This window comes from Sinocyclocheilus rhinocerous, unplaced genomic scaffold (assembly GCF_001515625.1).
Source record: "Sinocyclocheilus rhinocerous isolate Xijiao unplaced genomic scaffold, SAMN03320098_v1.1 scaffold1409, whole genome shotgun sequence".
NCBI lineage: Eukaryota > Metazoa > Chordata > Actinopteri > Cypriniformes > Cyprinidae > Sinocyclocheilus > Sinocyclocheilus rhinocerous.
The window spans coordinates 68,901-91,731 of record NW_015650351.1 but is presented as its reverse complement, the minus strand read 5'-3'; the positions used below and the strand labels follow the sequence as shown (position 1 = coordinate 91,731).

Sequence of the window (22,831 nt, the reverse complement as noted above, 5' to 3'; positions counted from 1 at the left end):
GGGGAGTAAAATACACGTTTTTGGCGGGGTTCCCCTGCTAAAATTCACATTCCTGGGGATAAATATCATGTTTTTGGAGTCGCTTCAACCCGCGGCAACAGTGTTAAAGTAGCCAAATTCGGCGGGAAAACCACGGACTTGGCAACACTGATTCGGTCTTAAAGGGGCAGCAGCCTATAAATACCAGCTATTCCATAAGCGCCACCTGCTGTCAGAGAGTGACATTTGCGTCTCATTCACAAAGCTAAAATCAGACCATTCTGTTTTTGCTTCAAATTTCAAAAGTATACAATCTAATTGCAATCTAAATAACATGTATTTAGTATCTTTGTTTGGATCATGATTAAAATGCAGTGGTTGCTTCTGATTTTAAATGGAAAAAGCACAGCCAAAGCCTTAGTTTGTTTATATGAAGAGATTTATTTTATTTGTATTATTTAATTATTTGATTTGGGATTTGTTTAAAAATCTCAAGTTAGTTTTATTATTTGACATATTTCATTTTCACAAAGAAATGTGCAGCATTTTGTTGGAGAAATAATAAAAGGACACCTTTTCATTTATAAGTTGTCTTAAATATCATTTTGTTAAAAAGAAAAATTGTGAGAAAATTGTATTGTGAAATCAGTATCGTGAATCGTATCGTATCGTGAGTTGAGTGAATCGTTACGTCCCTATATGCTACTAGTTCTTGCTGTGGTATCAAAGAAGTATTCTGTTATTTAAATAATAAAGAATCATATTTTATTTGCTCATCTGCAAAATGATCCGATCTGTTACTCAAAATCTGATATGATAATGCAATATGATCCGAGCCGTGGGTTTTGTGATCCGTTGCACCCCTACTCTCTTGACTTGTTATTTGAAGAAAAAAAGCAATCACTGAAGTTTTTTATCATGCTGATTTGTCCGCAGTGAAGTTCAGCCGATGTCTTTTTTTTTTATTCGGGCTACTTAAATTCATTTTGGGTTACCAAAATCTGAAGAATGTCTACCAGTGATTTTGAAATTTTGCGAGACCTGTACATGAAATAAAAGACTGGCTAACCTCAATTTTTTTTTAAACTAAACATGGATAAAACCAAGATCATTATTGTTGGAACCCACAACCCAGTCACTCACTAGAAACATTGCTAATGACTTTTCTTCTGAGATAGCTGATGCTCCTATTAGATCATCTTGTACTGTTAAAAATCTTAAAAAGTAAAAAACTACCAGTGATTTTGAAATTTTGCGAGACCTGTACATGAAATAAAAGACTGGCTAACCTCAATTTTTTTTTAAACTAAACATGGATAAAACCAAGATCATTATTGTTGGAACCCACAACCCAGTCACTCACTAGAAACATTGCTAATGACTTTTCTTCTGAGATAGCTGATGCTCCTATTAGGATATTATTTGCCTTTAAAAAAATTAAAAAGTAAAAAAAAAAAAAAAAGTTATTTTCGATTCATCTCTCTCCTTTTAAGCCCATATTATCTCCGTCACCAAATTCACATTCTTTCAATTACATTGCATTGCCAAGCTCCACCATTTTATTAGTTTTAAAGATGCTGAAACCATTATCCATGCTTTTGTCACATCCCGCCTTGATTATTGCAATGCCCTTTTCAGTGGTTTACCTGCCAGCTCCATTTCCAGGTTACAGTATGTTCAAAATTCTGCTGCTAGACTACTCACCCACACCAAGCGCTCTGCCCACATCACTCCAATCTTGTTCAATCTCCATTGGCTTCCAGTTGTCTATCGTATTAAATACAAAATTCTCCTGCTCTCTTTTAAATCGTTGCACAGCCTGGTCTTCTCAGTATCCTTCGGTATCACCTTGCTTCAATGGGGAGTAGATCATTCAGTGTTGCTGCACCCAAACTTGGGAACTCTCTCCCCCCATCTCTTTGCTGTGTCAATGACATTCTTGAATTTAAATAACTTCTTAAAACTCACCTGTTCTCTGAATGTCATCATTTATAAGTTGTCCTACATCTTTTTGTTTTCTTAATGTTACAATTCTTATTTTGTGTCGTGTTTTCTCATTGTGTTATATTTTGTTTTTTTCACTTGTGCTTATGTTTGTTTATTATACTTATGTTCTTCTTTTCTAATTGTATTTTCACTGTAAAGCGACCTTGAGCACTGGAAATGCGCTATTTAAATAAAACATTATTATTATTATTATTATTAACAGCATTCAATTCTTTGACTTCATTTTTTCCAATATAAAAGGATATTTAAATGTTCTATGTTAACATGCATTGATGAATTATTCAATAAAAGTAAACAGCGTACATTTTGACTTCATGTTGACTTTAAAAACTAGGCAAACATTGAGTAATAGGAGAGGTATTTCAGAGCAATTTAGCTCAAGTAGGCATGAAATAGTTGAAAATTAATGGAAAATATTGCAGTATATCCATTATTTACAGCGGATCTTGCAGCAGTCGGTGCTGTTTAGAATGACTTATCTCCCTAAACTCAACAGGGATGATAAGAAACATTAATCAAGCCTCCGTCCCCTGTGCGCATAAGTGAATGTCTTACATTAGGAGGCTGGAGATAAAGGAAAGGCAAGTATTTGATGGAAATCATTTATTTGGCTGACTGCTCTCCGAGGACGTTTTGATCTGATAGTGAGAATGAGGACATATATTTTCCTCGCAGAACTTTCTAGCTTCTACCAACATCTCCCCACCATTGAACACTCACACACACATATGCAGACTCTAGTGCTCATATGTTCCATTAGCAAAAAATGTGTAGAAAATATCCTCATCTCATTGCAGACAAACAGCCAATAGAAACACATTACTGCTGCCTGATGGTGGCGCGTTCATGAAGCTACAGTTGCACCGTTCTACTCCTCTTTTACATCAGATATGCATGTTAGCCAACAAAGTACAAACGATATGCCATATAATCTAATTTACTTAAATTAGCTAATTTTTGATCAAAGAATAATTCCTTGTTACATTTTACCCCAAAATCAAACAAAACGGATATATTTTGCTTAGCAAAAATAAGATTTTTTGTATCACGGCATTATTCACTCACCCTCAGGCTATCCAAGATGTAGATGAGTTTGTTTCTTCATCAAATTTAGAGAAATGTAGCATTAAATCACTTGCTCACCAATGGATCCTCTGCAGTGAATGGGTGCCGTCAGAATGAGAGTCCAAACAGCTGATAATCCACAAGTAACCCACACCACTCCAATCCATCAGTTAACATCTTGTGAAGCCAAAAGCTGTGTGTTTGTAAGAAACAAGTCCATCATTACTGTGTTTTAACTTTTAAGCCGTTGCTTATGGCCAAAATATTAGTCCATAATCCATAAGAACGCTTCCTCCAGTGAAAAAGTCCATCCCCTGTTGTCAAAATCCACCCACATATTTGTTTAGAGCCATTTTCACTTGTAAACAGTGTGTGACCTGTGCATATTTCTTTCCTGATTCAGACGAGATGACCTTTTCACTGGAGAAAGCAATGTTATGGATATAGGACTTGTATTTATCAGCTCTCATTCTGACGGCACCCATTCACTGCAGAGGATCCATTGGTGAGCATGTGATGCAATGCTACATTTCTCCAAATCTGTTCCCATGTGGACTGAGGGTTAGTAAATTTAACATACAGTAACTGTACGAGTTGGCAAACAGTAAGAATATAATGCTATAAAATTACATCTACAGTTCAATCTTCTGAATTTCTAAATGAGACATGTGAGACTGGGGTGAATGTTCTCAGGAGAAACATCTAAGAAGCAGGAGACTTCAGCTCTCCATTTAATCTCAATGCAGTACCTGCAAATACTGAGATGTTAAAGAGATCTCATTGGCTAATAGTCCTTTCTATAAGTTTACACCTGGGAAATTATCCTAATTAAATAAAAAATAGGAAAACAATCCATGTATTTGTTGTCCTCCCAAAAGGAAAGGCTATTTACAGCATTTCTGCTTACGTATGTTTCTAAGGTTTCATCCTCCGAGCAGCAAGCAGGAGGAAAATATGCTATGAAATATTCAGCGCGTATTGCATGTCTCAGCTGGGTTCTGCCAACAACACCTTCACTATTAAAGTTCGACCCACACGCGGCATCTCACCATCACGAGTGTAATTACAGGGGAGGGAGGCGCGTTTCTCTGGGGCAATTCAAACACACATGCTCACTACAGCTCCGGCCCACGTTCAGCTGTGACTCAGTGTAATTCCCAAACACTTTCTCCAGTTCTCATGTTCCCCTCGAGTCGATCGAGCAGAGATTCAATTTCAGGATTCATTCTGCACGTGCTTCACATCCGTACGCATTGCAGGCGAGTGTTCTGAAGGAAAACAGAGACACAAAACCTGCTAAAAGTAACAGAGGGGTAGACAAAATATTTATCTCAGCTCATTTTTATTTAGTTTAACTTGATGTACTAAAATAAGCAAAACTTAAAATGAATATGAAGAGTTTATTTGCAAAAACAACTTCAAATTTAAATTTTTCAAAAATCATGCTTTTTATTATGTTATCATGTTTTTATTGTGGTTTATTGTGTTAGTTAGCTGTCTTTTTAAGTTATTTTTTAACCTAGTCAAAATAACCCAACTGCAGTTTGATTGAGATTAATTGGAATGTACAATGAAAAAACATGATTTTTTAGAATTGTTAAAAACAGAGTTATCTGTTTTTGCAAATGAACGTGTCATATATAAACACTGGTTACACTTTGAATTTTTTTTCTGAAGTTATAAAAACGTATTAAGGTTACTGAAATAATATTTCCATGTCTCTACTTCATAATTTCAAGTTGAAATAAATATATAGTTCAGTCATGAAACTCTAGATGGCGCATTCTGACGGGGTGTTAACGTAACTGATGATATTCAGAGAGTTAAACGACTTGGCACAAGCTGATTGGTTCATGCTGCATATGCAGCCAATGAGCTTACTGCCTTGCATTTATATGGCTGGCTAGCATTCACTTGAGATTCCTGCAGTGCGCTTTCAGAGTTCTCTGAAACCCTCCACCTTCCCCAGCTCCACCTGTATAGATCTGCTACGGGGTTATTTTATATGCTATTTGTGCAGCAGCAGCATGTCTTAAATACTCATGGCACCGTATCGCCATATGCATTGGCAGTAGCAAGTTCCTGTACTTGCTTGCAGCAGCAGCAATAATCTACAACTACAGCAATAACCAACAGCAGCAGCAATTCAGCAGCAGCGTAGCAGATCTGTTCCGCCAAGACCAAATGCATTAACATTGTCATATCCATCACCACGCTAAAATGTTCAGAGAGTTGTCATGATTGAAATATAATTACTTGCCCTTTCTGTCTAATTCGGTGTGAAATTTACTAGCACAATATTGTGAACAATAATTATAGCTTAACCACTAATAATGTAAATCTGCTCCTAGATGGTAACACATACTGAACAACTGTCTCAGTGACAGTTAAACATTGACAGGGTTGGTGAAGGATCTTGTTTGACTAGAGTAAATTGTTTCTCAGTTGCAGGACGACAGCCAGAGACAGATCACACAGAAGAGCAAATGAACACATTTCACTGAATAGCTTCTCAAGTGCCAAATGAACTTTAAACAACAGTCATCAGGGCAAGAACTAGATGTGCACATTCAGCTTTATAACACAAAAACCTACAAAACATGGCAGGAGATTGTTGTAAATTGTGGCAATTACTCAACATTAGCATGATTATCATGGAAATGCAGAGGAATTTAGTACATTTAAACACATTTAAAACAAGACTGTTGTCGTTTTGATAAAATGTTCTGTAAGAGACTCCTTATTGTACTCCTGTTGTCTGAATGAAAGTGAAGAGAAATGCAGTATTTTATGGCAAAACTCAGTCACATTTTCATGCATATATATGCAACAGGACTGGCTATAAATTGAATATAACTACTGCATTCAGAATAGAAAGGGTTTGTGTGTGTTTTACAGTATTTTACCTCAGCTACGTAGCTCGGCGCTGCTTACGTGTGCAGTGTGAATGCCACAACCTGTTAATATGGATGCAGAAATAAATCAACGCTGCTTACGCACACATGTGTGAAACAGGCCTTAATGTGAGAAAAAAAGTAAAAATAGAAAGACATTCAAAGGTTACAGTGCAAACTCAATGCAACGAACCTTGGAATTGTGTGAGGAATTATGTATGTATTGCTGGAGGTATAAGAAACAATGGTCAGATCTGCATTACCTAGAACTCTGTTTGTTTTTATGATTTGATGTCTCTCTCTCTCTTTCACACACACAGACACACACACACACACACAAAGAAATCTCTTTGACTATTGACTTGAGTTCCCGCAGAGAGCAAAGGATGACATCTTTCACACAAGTCAAAGTGATTTCCTTTTCCTGTCTTAATGGATGGAAGGAAAAAAAGTGCTTACAGAGAAACTTTTCAGATTGCCAGCTAGTGCAAAACTGAAAACTTCCAACTACAATCAATGAACTTCATTTGCATTTCAATTAATGCTCATTTGGTTATCTTCCCCCACTTCTTTATGCTTCACTTCTTTAACATGAAAAATTACTTTGAGCCAATTAATTTCATATAAACTTTCTAGTCAACTCGAACAAATTTTTTGTAGTTTATATCAAAAACAAAATTAAAACATCTGGAAATTAGTGTTTTTACATCAAAATTAATGACCAAATAAATAACGCACTATATTGACAATGCTAGTAAAATCCTTATAAATATATTGTGAATGTTCAAAATTACGTTACTGCAATCTGAGACTTCCAGTAATGATAATATGAGGGAAAAATAATATTTAACGTGCATTCAGTTGCTTGAATGCTCTATAGTTTAGTTATTTTTAGTAATTCAGTCTATAGTTTCATATGTGGTGATGTAAGAGTCCTAAGCAGACAGCATGTTGACTAGCACACATTATTTCCATTATGGAAAATCTCATCTGCTTTCTCTCTCGCTTACACTTCAGATGGTCATTTATCAAAACATTGGATGTGACAGAAACAACCGGCTAGCATGATGAATGCACATGACTGATGGATGGGTGTCACACAAGATCCAAACACAGATCTCTTTTGACATACATAGGTGTCAAATCACATGACTTCTGAAATACTGCATGAATACAGCTTTGCAAGGGCTGTGCACCTTTCAGCTTTCACATTCAATTTCTGAATTTGACAAAGAGGATAAAGAATTATAATATGGTTTTGAGTTCAATGAAGTAGAAATAAAATTCACTAAAAACCAATACATTTCAATGAACTTCATTTGCATTTCAATTAATGCTCATTTGGTTATCTTCCCCCACTTCTTTATACTTCACTTCTTTAACATGAAAAATTACTTTGAGCCAATTAATTTCATATAAACTTTCTAGTCAACTCGAACAAATTTTTTGTAGTTTATATCAAAAACAAAATTAAAACATCTGGAAATTAGTGTTTTTACATCAAAATTAATGACCAAATAAATAACGCACTATATTGACAATGCTAGTAAAATCCTTATAAATATATTGTGAATGTTCAAAATTACGTTACTGCAATCTGAGACTTCCAGTAATGATAATATGAGGGAAAAATAATATTTAACGTGCATTCAGTTGCTTGAATGCTCTATAGTTTAGTTATTTTTAGTAATTCAGTCTATAGTTTCATATGTGGTGATGTAAGAGTCCTAAGCAGACAGCATGTTGACTAGCACACATTATTTCCATTATGGAAAATCTCATCTGCTTTCTCTCTCGCTTACACTTCAGATGGTCATTTATCAAAACATTGGATGTGACAGAAACAACCGGCTAGCATGATGAATGCACATGACTGATGGATGGGTGTCACACAAGATCCAAACACAGATCTCTTTTGACATACATAGGTGTCAAATCACATGACTTCTGAAATACTGCATGAATACAGCTTTGCAAGGGCTGTGCACCTTTCAGCTTTCATATTCAATTTCTGAATTTGACAAAGAGGATAAAGAATTATAATATGGTTTTGAGTTCAATGAAGTAGAAATAGAATTCACTAAAAACCAATACATTTTTGCTTCCTGTCACTGTTTCAAATTCTAATTCAGCATCCAATTCAAATTTACACTGATGAACAGAAAAGAAGCCAATTACTAAACTCTGAATTCCACACAAACTGCATGTATTCAACATATCTGAAATACTGTATGCAAAAAATAATTTTGCCATTCAATTTAATGAAGGTGGAAAAAAGGCTTTGGAATATTTAATGTTTTGCATCTCATGTAGTTGCATTCGACAATGTACATTTACATTTATTCATTTAGCAGGCGCGTTTATCCAAAGCGACTTACAATTTGGGGAATACCAATTTCTACAATTTTACTGTGAAAATGGCCAGTGATTCTCAACATGGCAAATAGTGTGGTTGTAAAAAGAAAAGAAAATCCTGTTTAATTTGCATGTCTGATGAGGCATTTCTTGGAAACACATAATTTGAATACTCCATCAATGCAAAACTGCTCAACAAGACAAAAACTCTCCGTTAAATCAAATCAGACCTATAACGCAGTTCTGCAGCATTTGAAACAAACCACAACCATCACAGACCTTCAACCAACACGGCTGGAGTCAAACTGGCATCTAAACTAAAACACCGGAAAGCTGATAGGGTTCAAAAGATCAAGGTTAAAGCATGTAGGAGTTGACAAACAGTTCGACATGCATACCATCGATGCTCTCTATGAACTTCAAGACATGTAGCCTTCTATCATCCTATTTTATTGTCATCTCGCTTAGCATCAATGTCATTCTTGGTCTTCCAGCAAACTGTTATATCCCGTGTGTGAAGGAAATGATTCAAGGAAAGTGGACCAAAATCTTTGTTTTCAACCCGGCACTTGCTAAGATCATCTTCTGTGGTTCCTACATTTTTGTTATTCTACATCATTTCTTTCATTGCACTGAATGTTAACTTGGGGTGGTCTTTCTTGGACTGGTGCTGGTGGTCGGTCGTCCTCTGTTTCAGAGCTGCATGTGTGTGGCGCGATACTTAGGAGTTCTCCATCCCGTTACCTTCCTGAAGCTCAAACCCATGAAATACAGGACCACCATATCCATCATCAGATGGGTTCTGATCATAAGTTCAAGCATATAGGGACAATGAATATCATTGAACTTTATCGATTGATTTTGCCAAAATTTCCTTTTTTTTCCCAGCATAAAACTATTCACTTGCTTGATGGTCCTGACGGCTCTGCTGTGTCCTGGACCTGCTGATAACGTCAAGAAGAGAAACGGAGTGAACTGGGATAAACTCAAAGCTTTCTGGATCATTCTGATGGTGCTGGCATCTTCAGTGTTGACGTACGGTCCTACAACTCTCTCCTGCTTTATTATTTTATAGATTGGGAGAGGTTTCTTTTGTCCTGGTCCATTTGTTTGTGCCTTGGGCACATGTCAGGGTTTGTGCATTCTTACCTCTATCTCAAAAGAGCTGGAAAGCTGCCGTTCTGTTAACAGGTTTTAGATGGAATGGAGTGCACATATTTACACATAAATGTCCAAAAAGCCATATCCATGTCCTTATCTTTCATACCGTTTCATGCTTAATAAAATAATAATAAATATTTAGAAATTACATTTTTGTATTTTGTCATTTTTGGGTTTGTGTCTAATATTGATTCTTGGTGAGTTACACAAATAAACGTTTTTACTGACGTAAGTGCAGAAACAGTCAATATAAGCACATTACACAGTAGGGATGGGCATTTTTCAAAAATATTGTATTTGAATATTTGGGCTCATAAAAACGGATATACAGATATTTGTTTATTTAAATGACATTTAACGAGAAAGACGTTATTTTTTAATAATCAGGTTTTTGTCACCATTTCTGAACAAGCTTATGATTAGGCATTAGGGCTGTGTAATTAATCGCATGCGATTGTCAAGCGCATCTTGTCAGTAAAGCCGGTTCCGTGACAAGCTAGGCAATAATCGAATGCGATTCATCTGCTATTATGAATGTGAACTACGGCTCTGTGTAGTAAATGCCGCTCCATCTGAAAGCAGGTGATGGCGATTTACTACCAATCACGGAACCGGCTTTACTGACAAGATGCGCATGACAATCGCATGCGATTAATTGCACAGCCCTATTAGGCATTATACACAACAATGTTTTACAACAACGTTATATCAAAGTTTTCTTTTAATTGAAAACATGTGTAAACAAACAAAAAAAAAATATATAAAGAACAAAAGCATTCAAGCTCAAGCGCAGCAAACGGAAAAAATAAAGAAGGCCGTGCCAATTACAGTACAGAACGTATACACTCCAGTCAGCTGATGTTTATCATTTTTATATTGTTTCACATATTAATGTTGAGAAAAACAATATATCAGCTGTCTTTCCTCAGTCGACTGGTGTTTGGATTTCATGTGATTCCTCATTGTGGCGGTGATATTATGATAACTCAATTTCACTGATTCATTTAATCAAAAGTAATTCCATTTTGTAAGATCATTTAGTAAGATAATTTTGATCAAAGTAACTCCAAACTTCACGAGGCAGACGATGACATTCTGTGATCAAATACAATCAACTTGTAAACACACTGCACAGTATCACCCAGGGCATTTGGTTATAACTGACATTTAGTTTACTACTTAGGATTTATCATTGATTCCCTGCATTTACGTCCAGCAAAGCAACATGCAGTAAAATTCGAACAGTGTTTTTATTTTTCGTTTCACTGATTCATTTAATCAAAAGTAATTCCATTTTGTAAGATCATTTAGTAAGATAATTTTGATCAAAGTAACTCCAAACTTCACGAGGCAGACGATGACATTCTGTGATCAAATACAATCAACTTGTAAACACACTGCACAGTATCACCCAGGGCATTTGGTTATAACTGACATTTAGTTTGCTACTTAGGATTTATCATGGATTCCCTGCATTTACGTCCAGCAAAGCAACATGCAGTAAAATTCGAACCGTGTTTTTATTTTTCGAATAATAATTACAGAGCGAATATTCGACTATTTGTGCACATTCCTATTACACAGTGGCCTAAATATAATACACTAAAAAATGCAATATAAGCTTACAAACACACCGTAGCCCAATAAATAATAATATAATGGATATTTCCCCCAAAAATAAAATTTTATGATCAATTACCCAGCCTCAAGTCCCTCAAGAAATAATGACAGATTTTCTATGTAGAAAATAGGTGGCACTGTTACCACATTGATGTGGTGTGTTTAGTGTGAGGTCACAATGGCACACACAAAGTTTGGTGTCAATATGTTGAAGCTTTACAGTTTGGCATTAAACCAAATTCTTTGGTGCAGTAAATGAAAACCACTTTATCTATCGACACGAAATCCATAACTTTTTGCCAGCATGGTCTGAAGATGATCTGAGTCAAATTTGGTGAAAACAGAAACAACAGTCTAGACTAGGAGGAGTAGGGCTGGGTATCGAGTTCGATACTTTTTAGGCACTGACCGAATTGCCTCGATACCATCGAGTATCGAAAAACGTCTCGTCGTTCGGTACCAAATTTCGATACCTAAGGGGTTAATCTTATCAGCGTCAGTGAGCCAATAAGCCTGCAGCACTAGCCGGTGTGTTCGACTAGAGGTGCGGCGCAGATCGATCATCCGCGAGAGCGATTCGAAAGCGCACGGAGCAGTCTGCTCTCTTTAGCTCTCGTGGTACTGTAATACAGTCGAACACACCTACTAGTTTACACCGGTTACACTCAGAGATGTGGCGCACACGTGAGGCTGTAGTGTGAATGCGTCCCAGCCCCCCTAGATGTAAGGCTACGTTTGCACTGGTGCGTTTATGTTCTAAAATGAAAACTATCCTAGTCATACTGGGGTTTCCACTGCATTTTACTCCACCGGCCTCGCTCCGTTCCCACGGCTCTCGGCCCCGCCCCCACTCGTCACAACGCTAAAGCACTGCAGTGATACAGCTCAACTTGAATTCCTTAACATTTTGCCAGCATCGTCTGAAGATGATCTGATTCAATTTGTGTCAAAATCAGAGCAACCGCCCAGGGCTAGGCTTTCTGAAAAAATTCAGAATGGAGGAAAACTGTTCATGCCATAAAATGGCAATCGAAGTAATCTCGTTAAAATTGAATTCATAAAATTGGTATCGAAAAAAGTATCGTTCAGGAACCGGTATCGAAGTCAAGGTATCGGTATCGGTATCGATATCGAAAATTTTTGAATGATACCCAGGCCTAAGGAGGAGTTAGAAAAAGTAGGTTTAAAAAAGAAAATCAAAATAGCGGAGAGTACTTTAGGTGCCAATGAGACATACTAAGTTTCATGAAGATACGCCAATGCATTCTTGAAATTTGGCATAATATAATTCAAAATGGCCAATGCCCAAAATGTCTGACATGGGAAAATTTGAATAATTTAACTATAAAAAACAGCCATTTTTCCAGACCACTAGGTGACTCTGTGCCGAAACTGTGCAGGTACCCTCAGGTCATGGTTATTACTACACACAAGAAGTTTGGTCTCAATACGCATACACAAAATAATGTTCTTTTTAGCAGCATCATATGACCCCTTTAATATACATATGCATGATATACTCAGGAAGGATGAGTTATTTTGAACAGGCCTTTGGAGTCTGATGTTAGGTTGATGATACACGGGGCAATTTTTTGAGCAATTTTGTCGGGCAACTTTTTTTGAGTAATGTTGCTTCATCACAGTAGGCCTATGTATCATGATAAAAAATGCGACTTTACAGTTTGGAAATACTTTAGGCTATAGCAAATTATTTTGCGGAACCCCTGTCACATTAAGAGCCGCTGGTCTACACAGAAGAAAGCCCTCTGCCCTGGTACGAGTTGTGTCGAGCTATTCATTAGTCTGTTTGATGAGAAAAATATGAAATGTAGTTGCAATAAAATGGGTAATTAATCCATACAACTGCAGCAGTGGAGGACTATTATTCTGCTGCGTGATACTGCGGAAGAACTGATGACGGCACGGTTTGATCTTCGGCTGACCAATCAGCAGAAAGGGGCGTTTAATTCCCGCCCACGTGTAGAAATCAAATATTCAAGCTGTTTATTTATTATTCTACCCCTGAGCGAAAAAAGACAATTTAAGCTGAATTCTCTTTTTTCAATTTTGGGAAAAAAGAAACGAAAAAGGAGCCGTTTTCTCATATTTCTACTTTCAATATTAAATCAAAAAACGAATGATCGAATGATACACGGATTTTGCTCAAAAAGTTGCCCCGTATATCATCAGCCTAAAGTATACATTTCTAAATAAACTTCATTTGCATGCCTAATATAGATTTTTTGGGTTTGAAAATCAGAATTTGAATGCTGCATCAATGCAAAGCTGCTCAATATGTCAAAGATACCTCAACAAGTCAAAACGACATCTATACACATCCAACATGTTCAGCTGGAGTCACACTAGAAGTTAGCGACTGTGCTTTTGAAGAGCGACTGAAAATAAATCAAAAGCACTTTCTTGTGAGTAGACATATTCTTTACAAATCTTTTACTACTTCTTTTCAAATAGGTTTATAAAGATTTATATTTTTTCCAAGTAATGTTTCAGTTATTTATTTTATTTTTTTAACAGGTCAAAAAAAAAGTCTAGGTATGGACATGTTGGAAAGGACAAACATCTCAGCTTATAGGGAATCACTTTTCTCTGTAAATAACACCATTTTCAATGATTTACACTCCTTCTTTATCACCACCGCATTTGGCATCAATATGGTCCTTGGTCTTCCAGCAAATTGTTACATCCTGTGGCTGAGCATGAAAGAGATGATTCAAGGACAGTCCACCAAAATCTTTAATGTCAATGGAGCACTTGCTGAAATCTTCTTCTGTTTTGCTGTTTGTTTTGCCATAGCAGAATATTTCTTTGACTGCATTGATTGTAGGCTACCATTGGTCTTTCTTGGACAGTTGGTGCTGCTTGGTCGTCCTCTGTTTCTGAGCTGCATCTGTGTGGAGCGCTATGTAGGGGTCATCCATCCTCTGATCTTCCTGAAGCTCAAACCAATGAAATACAGGATTGCTTTATGCGCCGTTGGATGGATTTTTATTATTAGCTCATCTGTAATCGGTACAACAGGTGCCATTCGACATTACAACTTAATTTTGCCAGAATTACTCTTCTTCTTCTTTGTAAAACTGTACAGCTGCTTGATGGTCCTGAAGGCTCTGATGCGTCCTGGACCTGGTGACGACGTCAAGAAGAGGAATGGAGTAAATCAGGACAAAATCAAAGCTTTTCAGATTATTCTGGTCTTGCTGGTCTTTTCAACACTAACATACGGTCCTATCTTTGTCTCTCTTGTGCTTTATCATATTTTACATTTAGAGAAGTTTCTTTTATTCTGGTCCATTTCCTTGACCTTCGGGATCATGTTAGGGATTCTGTATCCTTTCCTCCATCTCAAAACAGTTGGAAAACCACTCTTTTGTTAACATTAAAAAAAAAAAGAAGTAGAAGAAAGAGAGAAATTTCTTGTCTAGCATGGGGCAAACTCTGTAAAAACGTCAGTTACCATTCAATAAAATGGAACCCTTTGAAAAAACAGTTAGTGAGACCATGAATACGCTTTTGATTATTCTAAATGTCGTTATCCTAGCGGAATATCTGAGTGGTTTTGCACATCTTCTGCACATCTTTGAATTGACCAGAAATTGGCACCTTCTTTTTAAAAAACAATGTTTTAGGTAAACATAAACTTGCCTTCCTCTAATGACACAGTGGAGAAATCTGAATGCTCAATTGGGCCATATTCAAATCTTAGTAAATTTTTGGGGTCTTATTCCTCACCCATCAAACTGTGGACCAGGCTGACCAGCAATGAGACAATGATGATGTCACAATGTTATTTATACAGTACACATTTCTAAATACACTCACTGGCTACTTATTAGGTACACCTGTTCAACTGCTCGTTAATGCAAATATCTAACCAGCCATTCACATCCAGTAACTCAATGCATTTAGGCATGTAGACATGGTCACAACGATCTGAAGTTCAAACCAAGCATCAGAATGGGGAAGAAAGGTGATTTAAGTGACTTTGAATGTGGCATGGTTGTTGGTCCCAGATGGGCTGGTCTGAATATTTCAGAAACTGATGATCTACTGGGATTTTCACACACAACCATCTCTAGGGTTTACAGAGAATTGTCTAAAAAAAGAGAAAATATCCAGAGAGCAGTGGTTGTGAGCAAAAATGCCTTGTTGCTGCCAGATGTCAGAGGACAATGGCCAGACTGGTTAGAGCTGATAGAAAGGCATCAGAAACTCAGTTAACCACTTGTTACAACCAAAGTATGCAGAAGAGCATCTCTGATTGAACACCACGTCCAACTTTGAAGCAGAAGGGCTACATCAGCAGAAGACCACAATGGGCGCCACTCCTGTGAGGAAACTGAGGCTACAATTTGCACAGGCTCACCAAAATTGGACAATAGAATATTGGAAAATGGTTGCGTGGTCTGATGAGCCTAAATTTCTGCGACATTTGTATGGTAGGCTCAGAATTTGGCGTAAACAACATAAAAAAATGGATCCATCCTTCCTTATATCAACTTTTCAGGCTGATGATGGTGAAGTAATGGTGTGTGGGATATTTATTGGCACACTTTGGGCTCCTTAGTACCAATTGAGCATTGTTTGAATGCCACAGCCTACCAGAGTATTGTTGCTGACCCCGTACATCCCACAGTGTACCCATCTTGTGATGGCTACTTCCAGCAGGATAACATGCCACATGACAAAGCTCAAATCATCTCAAACTGGTTTCTTGAACATGACAAACCTTTGGTATGTAGTGGAACGGGAGATTCACAATATGGATGTGCAGCCAACAAATCTGCAGCAACTGCATGATGCCACTAGGGATGTAACGATTACCGGTTTGACGATAAATCATGATAAAATTCCCCACGGTGAGTATTACCGTTTCATCTTTTAATTATCATTAATTGTTTTAGTGATTAAGCAAATAAAAAGTCATTTTATTTGCTGTTTGTTGATTTTTAAATGTATAACTTGGTGAAGTGATTTATGTGTCAGTCCTTTTTGAACATCTCCAGCACATTTTAACAATACCGTGATGATACTGATAACCGTGATAATTTTGGTCACTATAATCGTGATAGGAAATTTTCATACCGTTACATCCCTAGATGCCACCATGTCAATATGGACCAAAATCTCTGAGGAATATTTCCAGCACCTTGTTCAAGCTACAAAGACATCTCAATAAGTCAAAACAACGTCTTTATAGATCACATCCAACATGTTCGGCTGAAGTCACACTAGCTGTTAGCGACTGTGCTTTTGAAGAACGACTGAAAATAAATGTACTTTCTTTTAAATGGACATATAAAACAAATCTAGATATGGACATGTTGGAGATGACAAACATCTCAGCCTGTAGAGAATCGCTTTTCTCTGTGAACTCCACCATTTTCAGTGTTTTATACTCCTCTTTTTTCACCACTGCATTTGGCATCAATATGGTCCTTGGTCTTCCAGCAAATTGTTACATCCTGTGGCTGAGCATGAAAGAGATGATTCAAGGACAGTCCACCAAAATCTTCAATGTTAATGGGGCACTTGCTGAAATCCTCTTCTGTTCTGCTCTTTTTTTTGCCATAGCAGAATATTTCTTTGACTGCATTGATTGTTGGTTACCACTGATCTTTCTTGGACAGCTGCTGTTGGTCGGTCGTCCTCTGTTTCTGAGCTGCATCTGTGTGGAGCGATACTTAGGTGTTCTCCATCCCGTTACCTTCCTGAAGCTCAAACCCATAAAATACAGGATTGCTTTATGCGCCGTTGGATGGATTGTTATTATTAGCTCATGTGTAATCGGTACAATGGGTGACATTAAATATTACAACTTTCTTCTGCCACAATTACTCTTCTTCTTCTTTGTAAAACTGTACAGCTGCTTGATGGTCCTGAAGGCTCTGATGCGTCCTGGACCTGGTGACGACGTCAAGAAGAGGAATGGAGTAAATCAGGACAAAATCAAAGCTTTTCGGATCATTTTGGTTCTGCTGGTGTTTTCAACACTAACATACGGTCCTATCTTTGTCTCTCTTGTGCTTTATTATATTTTAGATTTAGAGAAGTTTCTTCTATCCTGGTCCATTTCCTTGTTATTTGCGATCCTGTTAGGGTTTGGGTATCGTTTCCTTTATCTCAAAAGGGTTGGAAAATTGCCCTTTTGTTAACATTTAAAAAGTTTTCATGAAACTTTTCATCCAGCAGAGAACAAAATCTGTAAAAATTCAATGCCAAGGCTGTCTTGCTAAACCACTGAGTGGCAAACATAAGATTTCCTTCTTACAAAGACATAAAACAGGATTCATAAAACTGACTGCTCTGTTGGGTCATTTTCAAATCTTAGGACATTTCTGGGGTCTTATTGTAGACATTTGTACTCTAGAATTTGTTTAAATCTGTTAATTTCGGGGCTGTAAATTGGGGCTGCCATACACATTGAAAACCACCACAGCAAACTATGAGTAAATAAAATTCCTCGCCCACTGAACTGTGAACCAGCCTGACCAATAACTTACAATAACTTAAGTCAGAATAATTATTATTTAGACCAATCATACCTGACCAGTTATGGTGACGCCTAAACTGATAATCTTGTCAGAAACCTTGACTCAACCACAGACGGTACTACTGCTAATAGCTCTTTACCTGGAAAGTGACTAGCTGTGTCCAAACAAAGTCTAATATTACTCGCATATTACACTGGCTAAACTTCTCATTTTGCTGTGAATGTGGACAAAGTTGTTATAAACCTGACAAATGGGATTATGACAAATTGTTTTTTCATTTGCATGCCTAATATGCATTTTCCATGCTTCGCAAACTGAATCTGAATGCTGTATTAATGCAAAACTGCTCAGTAGATTCAAGACAAAAGTCATAAATCATAACTAAGTATTTTGGCAGCATATGAAACAAATCATATTCAGTGGACCTTCAACCTGAACCAAACTAGTAGTTGGCTACTGTGATTTCAAGTGTTTGGTGGACAACTTAAACACTCAGGGAACGAGGACACACTTCCTTGAGATGCTCCTGGTGAGAAAATATACTCAGAATTTACTTTAAAACTAGAAAGCTGGTTTGTAATGTTTACTCATATGGTCCTAATGCATCTTTATTCTCCCAAGAGTTTCATAAACTCTAGATAAGACCATGACAAACCTTTCAATGTGCCTGCCATTAACATACATAGTGAACTCCAGCGCATGCTACGTTTTTCCCTCCTATGTCGTCGCTGCCTCTCTCACCATCAACATGGTTCTTGGTCTTCCAGCAAAGAAGTTTTGCATTTGTTGTTAACAAAAAACAAGTTTGACAAAACTACATAGTAGGGCTGGGCGATATGACGATACTATCGTATATCGACGATGTCTCGTAAGTATCGCGATGTCGATGTCAACAGTCAGGTAACAGACGATTATCGACATTATCGAAAAAAAAAAAAAGACAAACGATAAACCTAGTAAGTTGCAAAAAATATTTTACATAGACCCATAGTCACCATACAGGTCTTTTTGCATGCAAGAAAAGTCGCCTCTTATATACGCGAACACTGGACTGAGCTCTCTTTCTCGCATTCTTACACATTCGAATGGACAAATACACACAGAATTATATCAAAATATCCCATAAATTCAATCGGTTATGTCTTAAGTGAACGTAAAGAGTTGAGAAAGAAAACAAGAGTGTACTGGATCTGTGCATTGACAGCAGCCGCGGTCGCCAGTCATTAATGTTAATTTAAAGAATGAAAGAAAAGAAAATCCCTCACTGATCTTGACTGAATCACTTTTGTAACCTCAGTTTATATTTTATTTGCCTATTGTTCGGCGCTGACTACTGTAATGGCAACGTGCATCTGTGTATGCGATTATTTTTGGAGATGCGTTCCAATATAATTTATCCTCATTTAGGGTATAGGCCTATTCTATTTTGATCTGCAGTTTAATAAAAGTTAAACAGAAAAAAATACAAAAAGTAGCACTGCATGTGTTTCTGAATATTTATTTAAACAGACTGTATAATGATGAAAAACCACAAACATGACAGGTATAATTAAAATACGCAAATTCCTTCAGCGCACATTTCAGTGCAAAATTTTTTACAGATTTTTTAAAACCATGTATACAATATAATTGTTTAATTAAGCTGATATATAGCACTACAAATTCTCAATTCATTTGCAACAAAACTATAAAGTTTTGTTGCAAACGGCTGAAGACATTATAGTACTATATCTCAGCTCGCCCCGCAACATGCACGCGTTTGGAGACTCGGCAGCCTAACACTGAATATTATTTTGTGGCCGTTGTATTTTGATTAATAAAATAAAAAATATAAAAATTACAATACAAAAATGACATTTTAATTACCCTGCTTCTAAATAAATAAAGCAGTTATTTTTATTTAGTTAAAAACGGGCCAACAGAGACCTCCTGTCAGACTCTGCTCCATGTCTTGCTCCCCAGGTGTTTCCCATGTTTAATTTCCATTGATACTTTGTGGCAATAATTAAGACCAAACTGAACATGGTGTGTGTTTATGGTGCATGTCTGCAATGTTGTCTCGGCGGGGGCGGGGCATGGTGGAGGTGGGGCTTAGGTAGACGATATTTTCGGATATCGTGATATTTTTAAAGGCGATTATCTAGAAGATATTTTTGACATATCGGCCAGCCCTACTACATAGGTGAATTTTATTAACTTTAGGTTCTTCTAAATATCTGTATATGAAAAGGGTGTTGAAATCCTGCTCACAAAAGCAGTTGTGATGTAGCTGAGAGATTTCACAGATCTGTTGTGATTTTGCCTTTATACTTTGCATTGTAAAGGTGACTCTTTGCCACTGTTGTGTAGTTAAACAGAGCACTAAAATCCCATCTGTCCCCTAGAGCTCTGACCCTTTACTTCAAATTGTACCCTGGAGATATCTGCATAAAAACATAGAGGTTACCCAAAAATGCCAAATGCATATTCATCTTGCTGCTTTTCTGAATAAATAAATAAATACATAAAATATCTACTAGTAAATCATTAGGCTCCCTATAATATTTTGCAGTTATGTACCATTCTGGAACCGTCTAGAACTTTGCATCATGGTATTAGCTTTTGGTGTTTTGTGCCTCATTTGTAAATCACTTTGAATAAAAGTATCTGCTAAATTAATAAATGTAAATTTAAGAGTGATGGGTAAACAGCAATCAAACAAGCTAATGTAATTCATACTGCGGTGTAGGGATGGGCGATATGGGCTTAAACATGTATCACGATAATTTGATATTTATTGCGATAACGATATCAATGACGATAATTTAGGGAATCCTGTTTCTTTAGAGAAAAGTATTATCTTTCCTATTTTTACCCAAAAGAGGGTGTTGTGAGCATTACTGAGTACACACGTACTGTAATGACTGTTTAATTCATACTGGAAGCCGGAGGGCGCCCTTGCGCAGAAACTCCACATATGCATAGTAGAAGTAATGCTCCAGGAAGAAGTATCCAGTGATCGCTGTAGCTGAATAAAACGCAGATAGAGAAATTTTAACTGAGGAAACCTGAAGACAATAAACATGCGATTGCACAAACTATATGGTATCTGTGTTTTCAAGCAATATTTTTTATAAGGATGGAGTATATTTATAATGCAATGCTAATCGACACAGCCTTTATCACTGTATATAATGCTATAAAATAGTATGACTTCTGCCTTATTCTGTGATACGAAACCACGTCTGATCACAAAAATAAGTTATTTCAAACACTCGACTATGTTATGAAGTTAATATGGAGAAAAAGCATGTCAATAAATTAAAATATCTTTGTTGGACAACAGGTGTGTAAACGACTCATACACATGTAAAACTGTGTCGCACACATGCTACTATAGTACATTTACTCAAGGCTCAGACCGATTTTTGTCACACTGTACAAAAAAGGCTGTTTTTAGCCTTATGCTTGAGTTGGTTCACTTTCCGGCAATGAAACTAAGTAAATAAATAATTAAATAAATTAGCACGATAATATCGTGTATCGGTGATCTCACAGGCTGACGATAGGACGACATGAAAATTTAGCATATCGCCCAACACTACTGTGCAGAGATTCATTATTCAACACATTATTCTTCACTCTGACAGATTTAAAGTACAATCAAAGACATTCTAATGTCCAGTATCTGAGTGTGTAATGATGTAATTTTTAAATAATGAGTCAGTGATTATTCCATTCAAAGTTCGTCATCATTTTCGAGTCATCTATCAGAGCCATCATAAGCCCTATTCGCACGGGATTAGTATTATCTGGGGACCTTGTGTGATTTTGAAATTACCCCCCCACATCTGAATTTCGTGTGGTGCATTCGCACGGGATAAGCGAAGCCTGTGATTTTACTCGAATTTATTGACTTGTCTCCCGGATACCCGGATGTCAAGGCTTTGAGAGTCCCGTTCTATGGTCCAGATGGATTTAAAAAAAAGAAACTAATATAGTTTCGTGCGCTGTGTCATTTACATTTCACCAGGTTAAAATAATATCTCAAGCTTTATGCTTGATTTATTTGTAACACATTAACCTCAAAACCTTTTCAGCTTTCTCTTTCTGCAAATTGTATGGTGTAGCGATATGATGACAGCACCCAAAATTCTATCAAACACTCCAACGCAGCTCCATTCTTCGCGGAAGATAGATAAAAAGGCGCACAGCAAACAAAAGCCTCGAAAAATGATATACGACCCGCCAAATGCTGGCCGAATCACAGAGATGCCGATTCGCACGGGATTAAGATCACAGACAACCTCCGCAATTATTACAAATGACTGGAGGTCACCAGGTAATACTAATCCCGTGTGAATAGGGCTTTAGTCTTTCTGTATCTCACCCACATGTGCTTCATTTGCCTGCTACATTATAATGAAGCCAAACCCTCACTGAACACCAGGAGAGTTTTAGTATCTGTCACCTAAATGCACACAAGCAACTCAAAAGATATTTGTTGTAGCCTACTTCAATGCTGCTTGTCTTTAAGCTTGACAGTAAGAAATGTGACTACTTTGTATTAAAAAGAACAGCTTGGACATTAGCTATAATAAACTCCTTTTGTGTTCAAGAAGAAAGTGTTTTTCTATACTAAGAAAAGATCTGCCTCAGATCATCAGCACTCCAGCCGTCCTACTGACAGCCCATTTCATGAACTTACAGATGCAGTCAGAAATGCACTTGCTACCTGCTGGGTCTGAACACCATACAGCTTCACTGCAGCACTCTGGGATTGAACTCATTTCAATCAGTGGCAGTGCTGTACAAGCTGCTGAACCTTTCCCAGCTCCCTACACCAACTTTGGACAATAGTGCTCCTAAATCCAGTGATCTACCAACCAAGACAACAGTTCTCGACACGTCACATTCTCGACATGAAGATGGTTCTAAAAGGTTAAAGAGCCTTCAAGATGCTTGAGGTTTTATCCAAATGATCTTCAAAAAGAGAAAGCAATCCTAGGCCTGGGCGATAAAACGGTATCGATATTTATCGACGGTACACCTTCTTCGATAGCGATATAAAAAATGTTCGATATAGTGCACGATATAGGCACCTGCTCTGAGTGACGGAGACAGCACACACAAACATGAACACATGCTGAATTGAGTGCTGTGCCTGCCTGTGATGAGGAGATTGTGAATAAAAAAAATTAATATTAGTCGAATTTAAAATAAACATTTGCATTTGAATGCAAAAATAGTACAATCCAA

At 37.1% G+C, this 22,831-nt stretch overlaps 2 protein-coding genes across 3 annotated transcripts in view; one reads left to right on the top strand and one right to left on the bottom strand.

Moving 5' to 3' along the window:
* The window catches only part of LOC107711794 (disks large-associated protein 4-like), a 139,589-nt gene that overhangs the window by 74,443 nt on the left and 42,315 nt on the right, over window positions 1–22,831 (bottom strand). The gene's annotated exons all lie outside the window — the stretch shown is intronic.
* LOC107711795 (proteinase-activated receptor 3-like) lies at window positions 13,638–14,868 on the top strand. Its single transcript, XM_016516847.1, has 2 exons — window positions 13,638–14,228; window positions 14,771–14,868. The coding sequence occupies exons 1-2, from the start codon at window positions 13,643–13,645 to the stop codon at window positions 14,773–14,775; spliced, it is 591 nt and encodes a 196-aa protein (XP_016372333.1). The 5' UTR covers window positions 13,638–13,642; the 3' UTR covers window positions 14,776–14,868.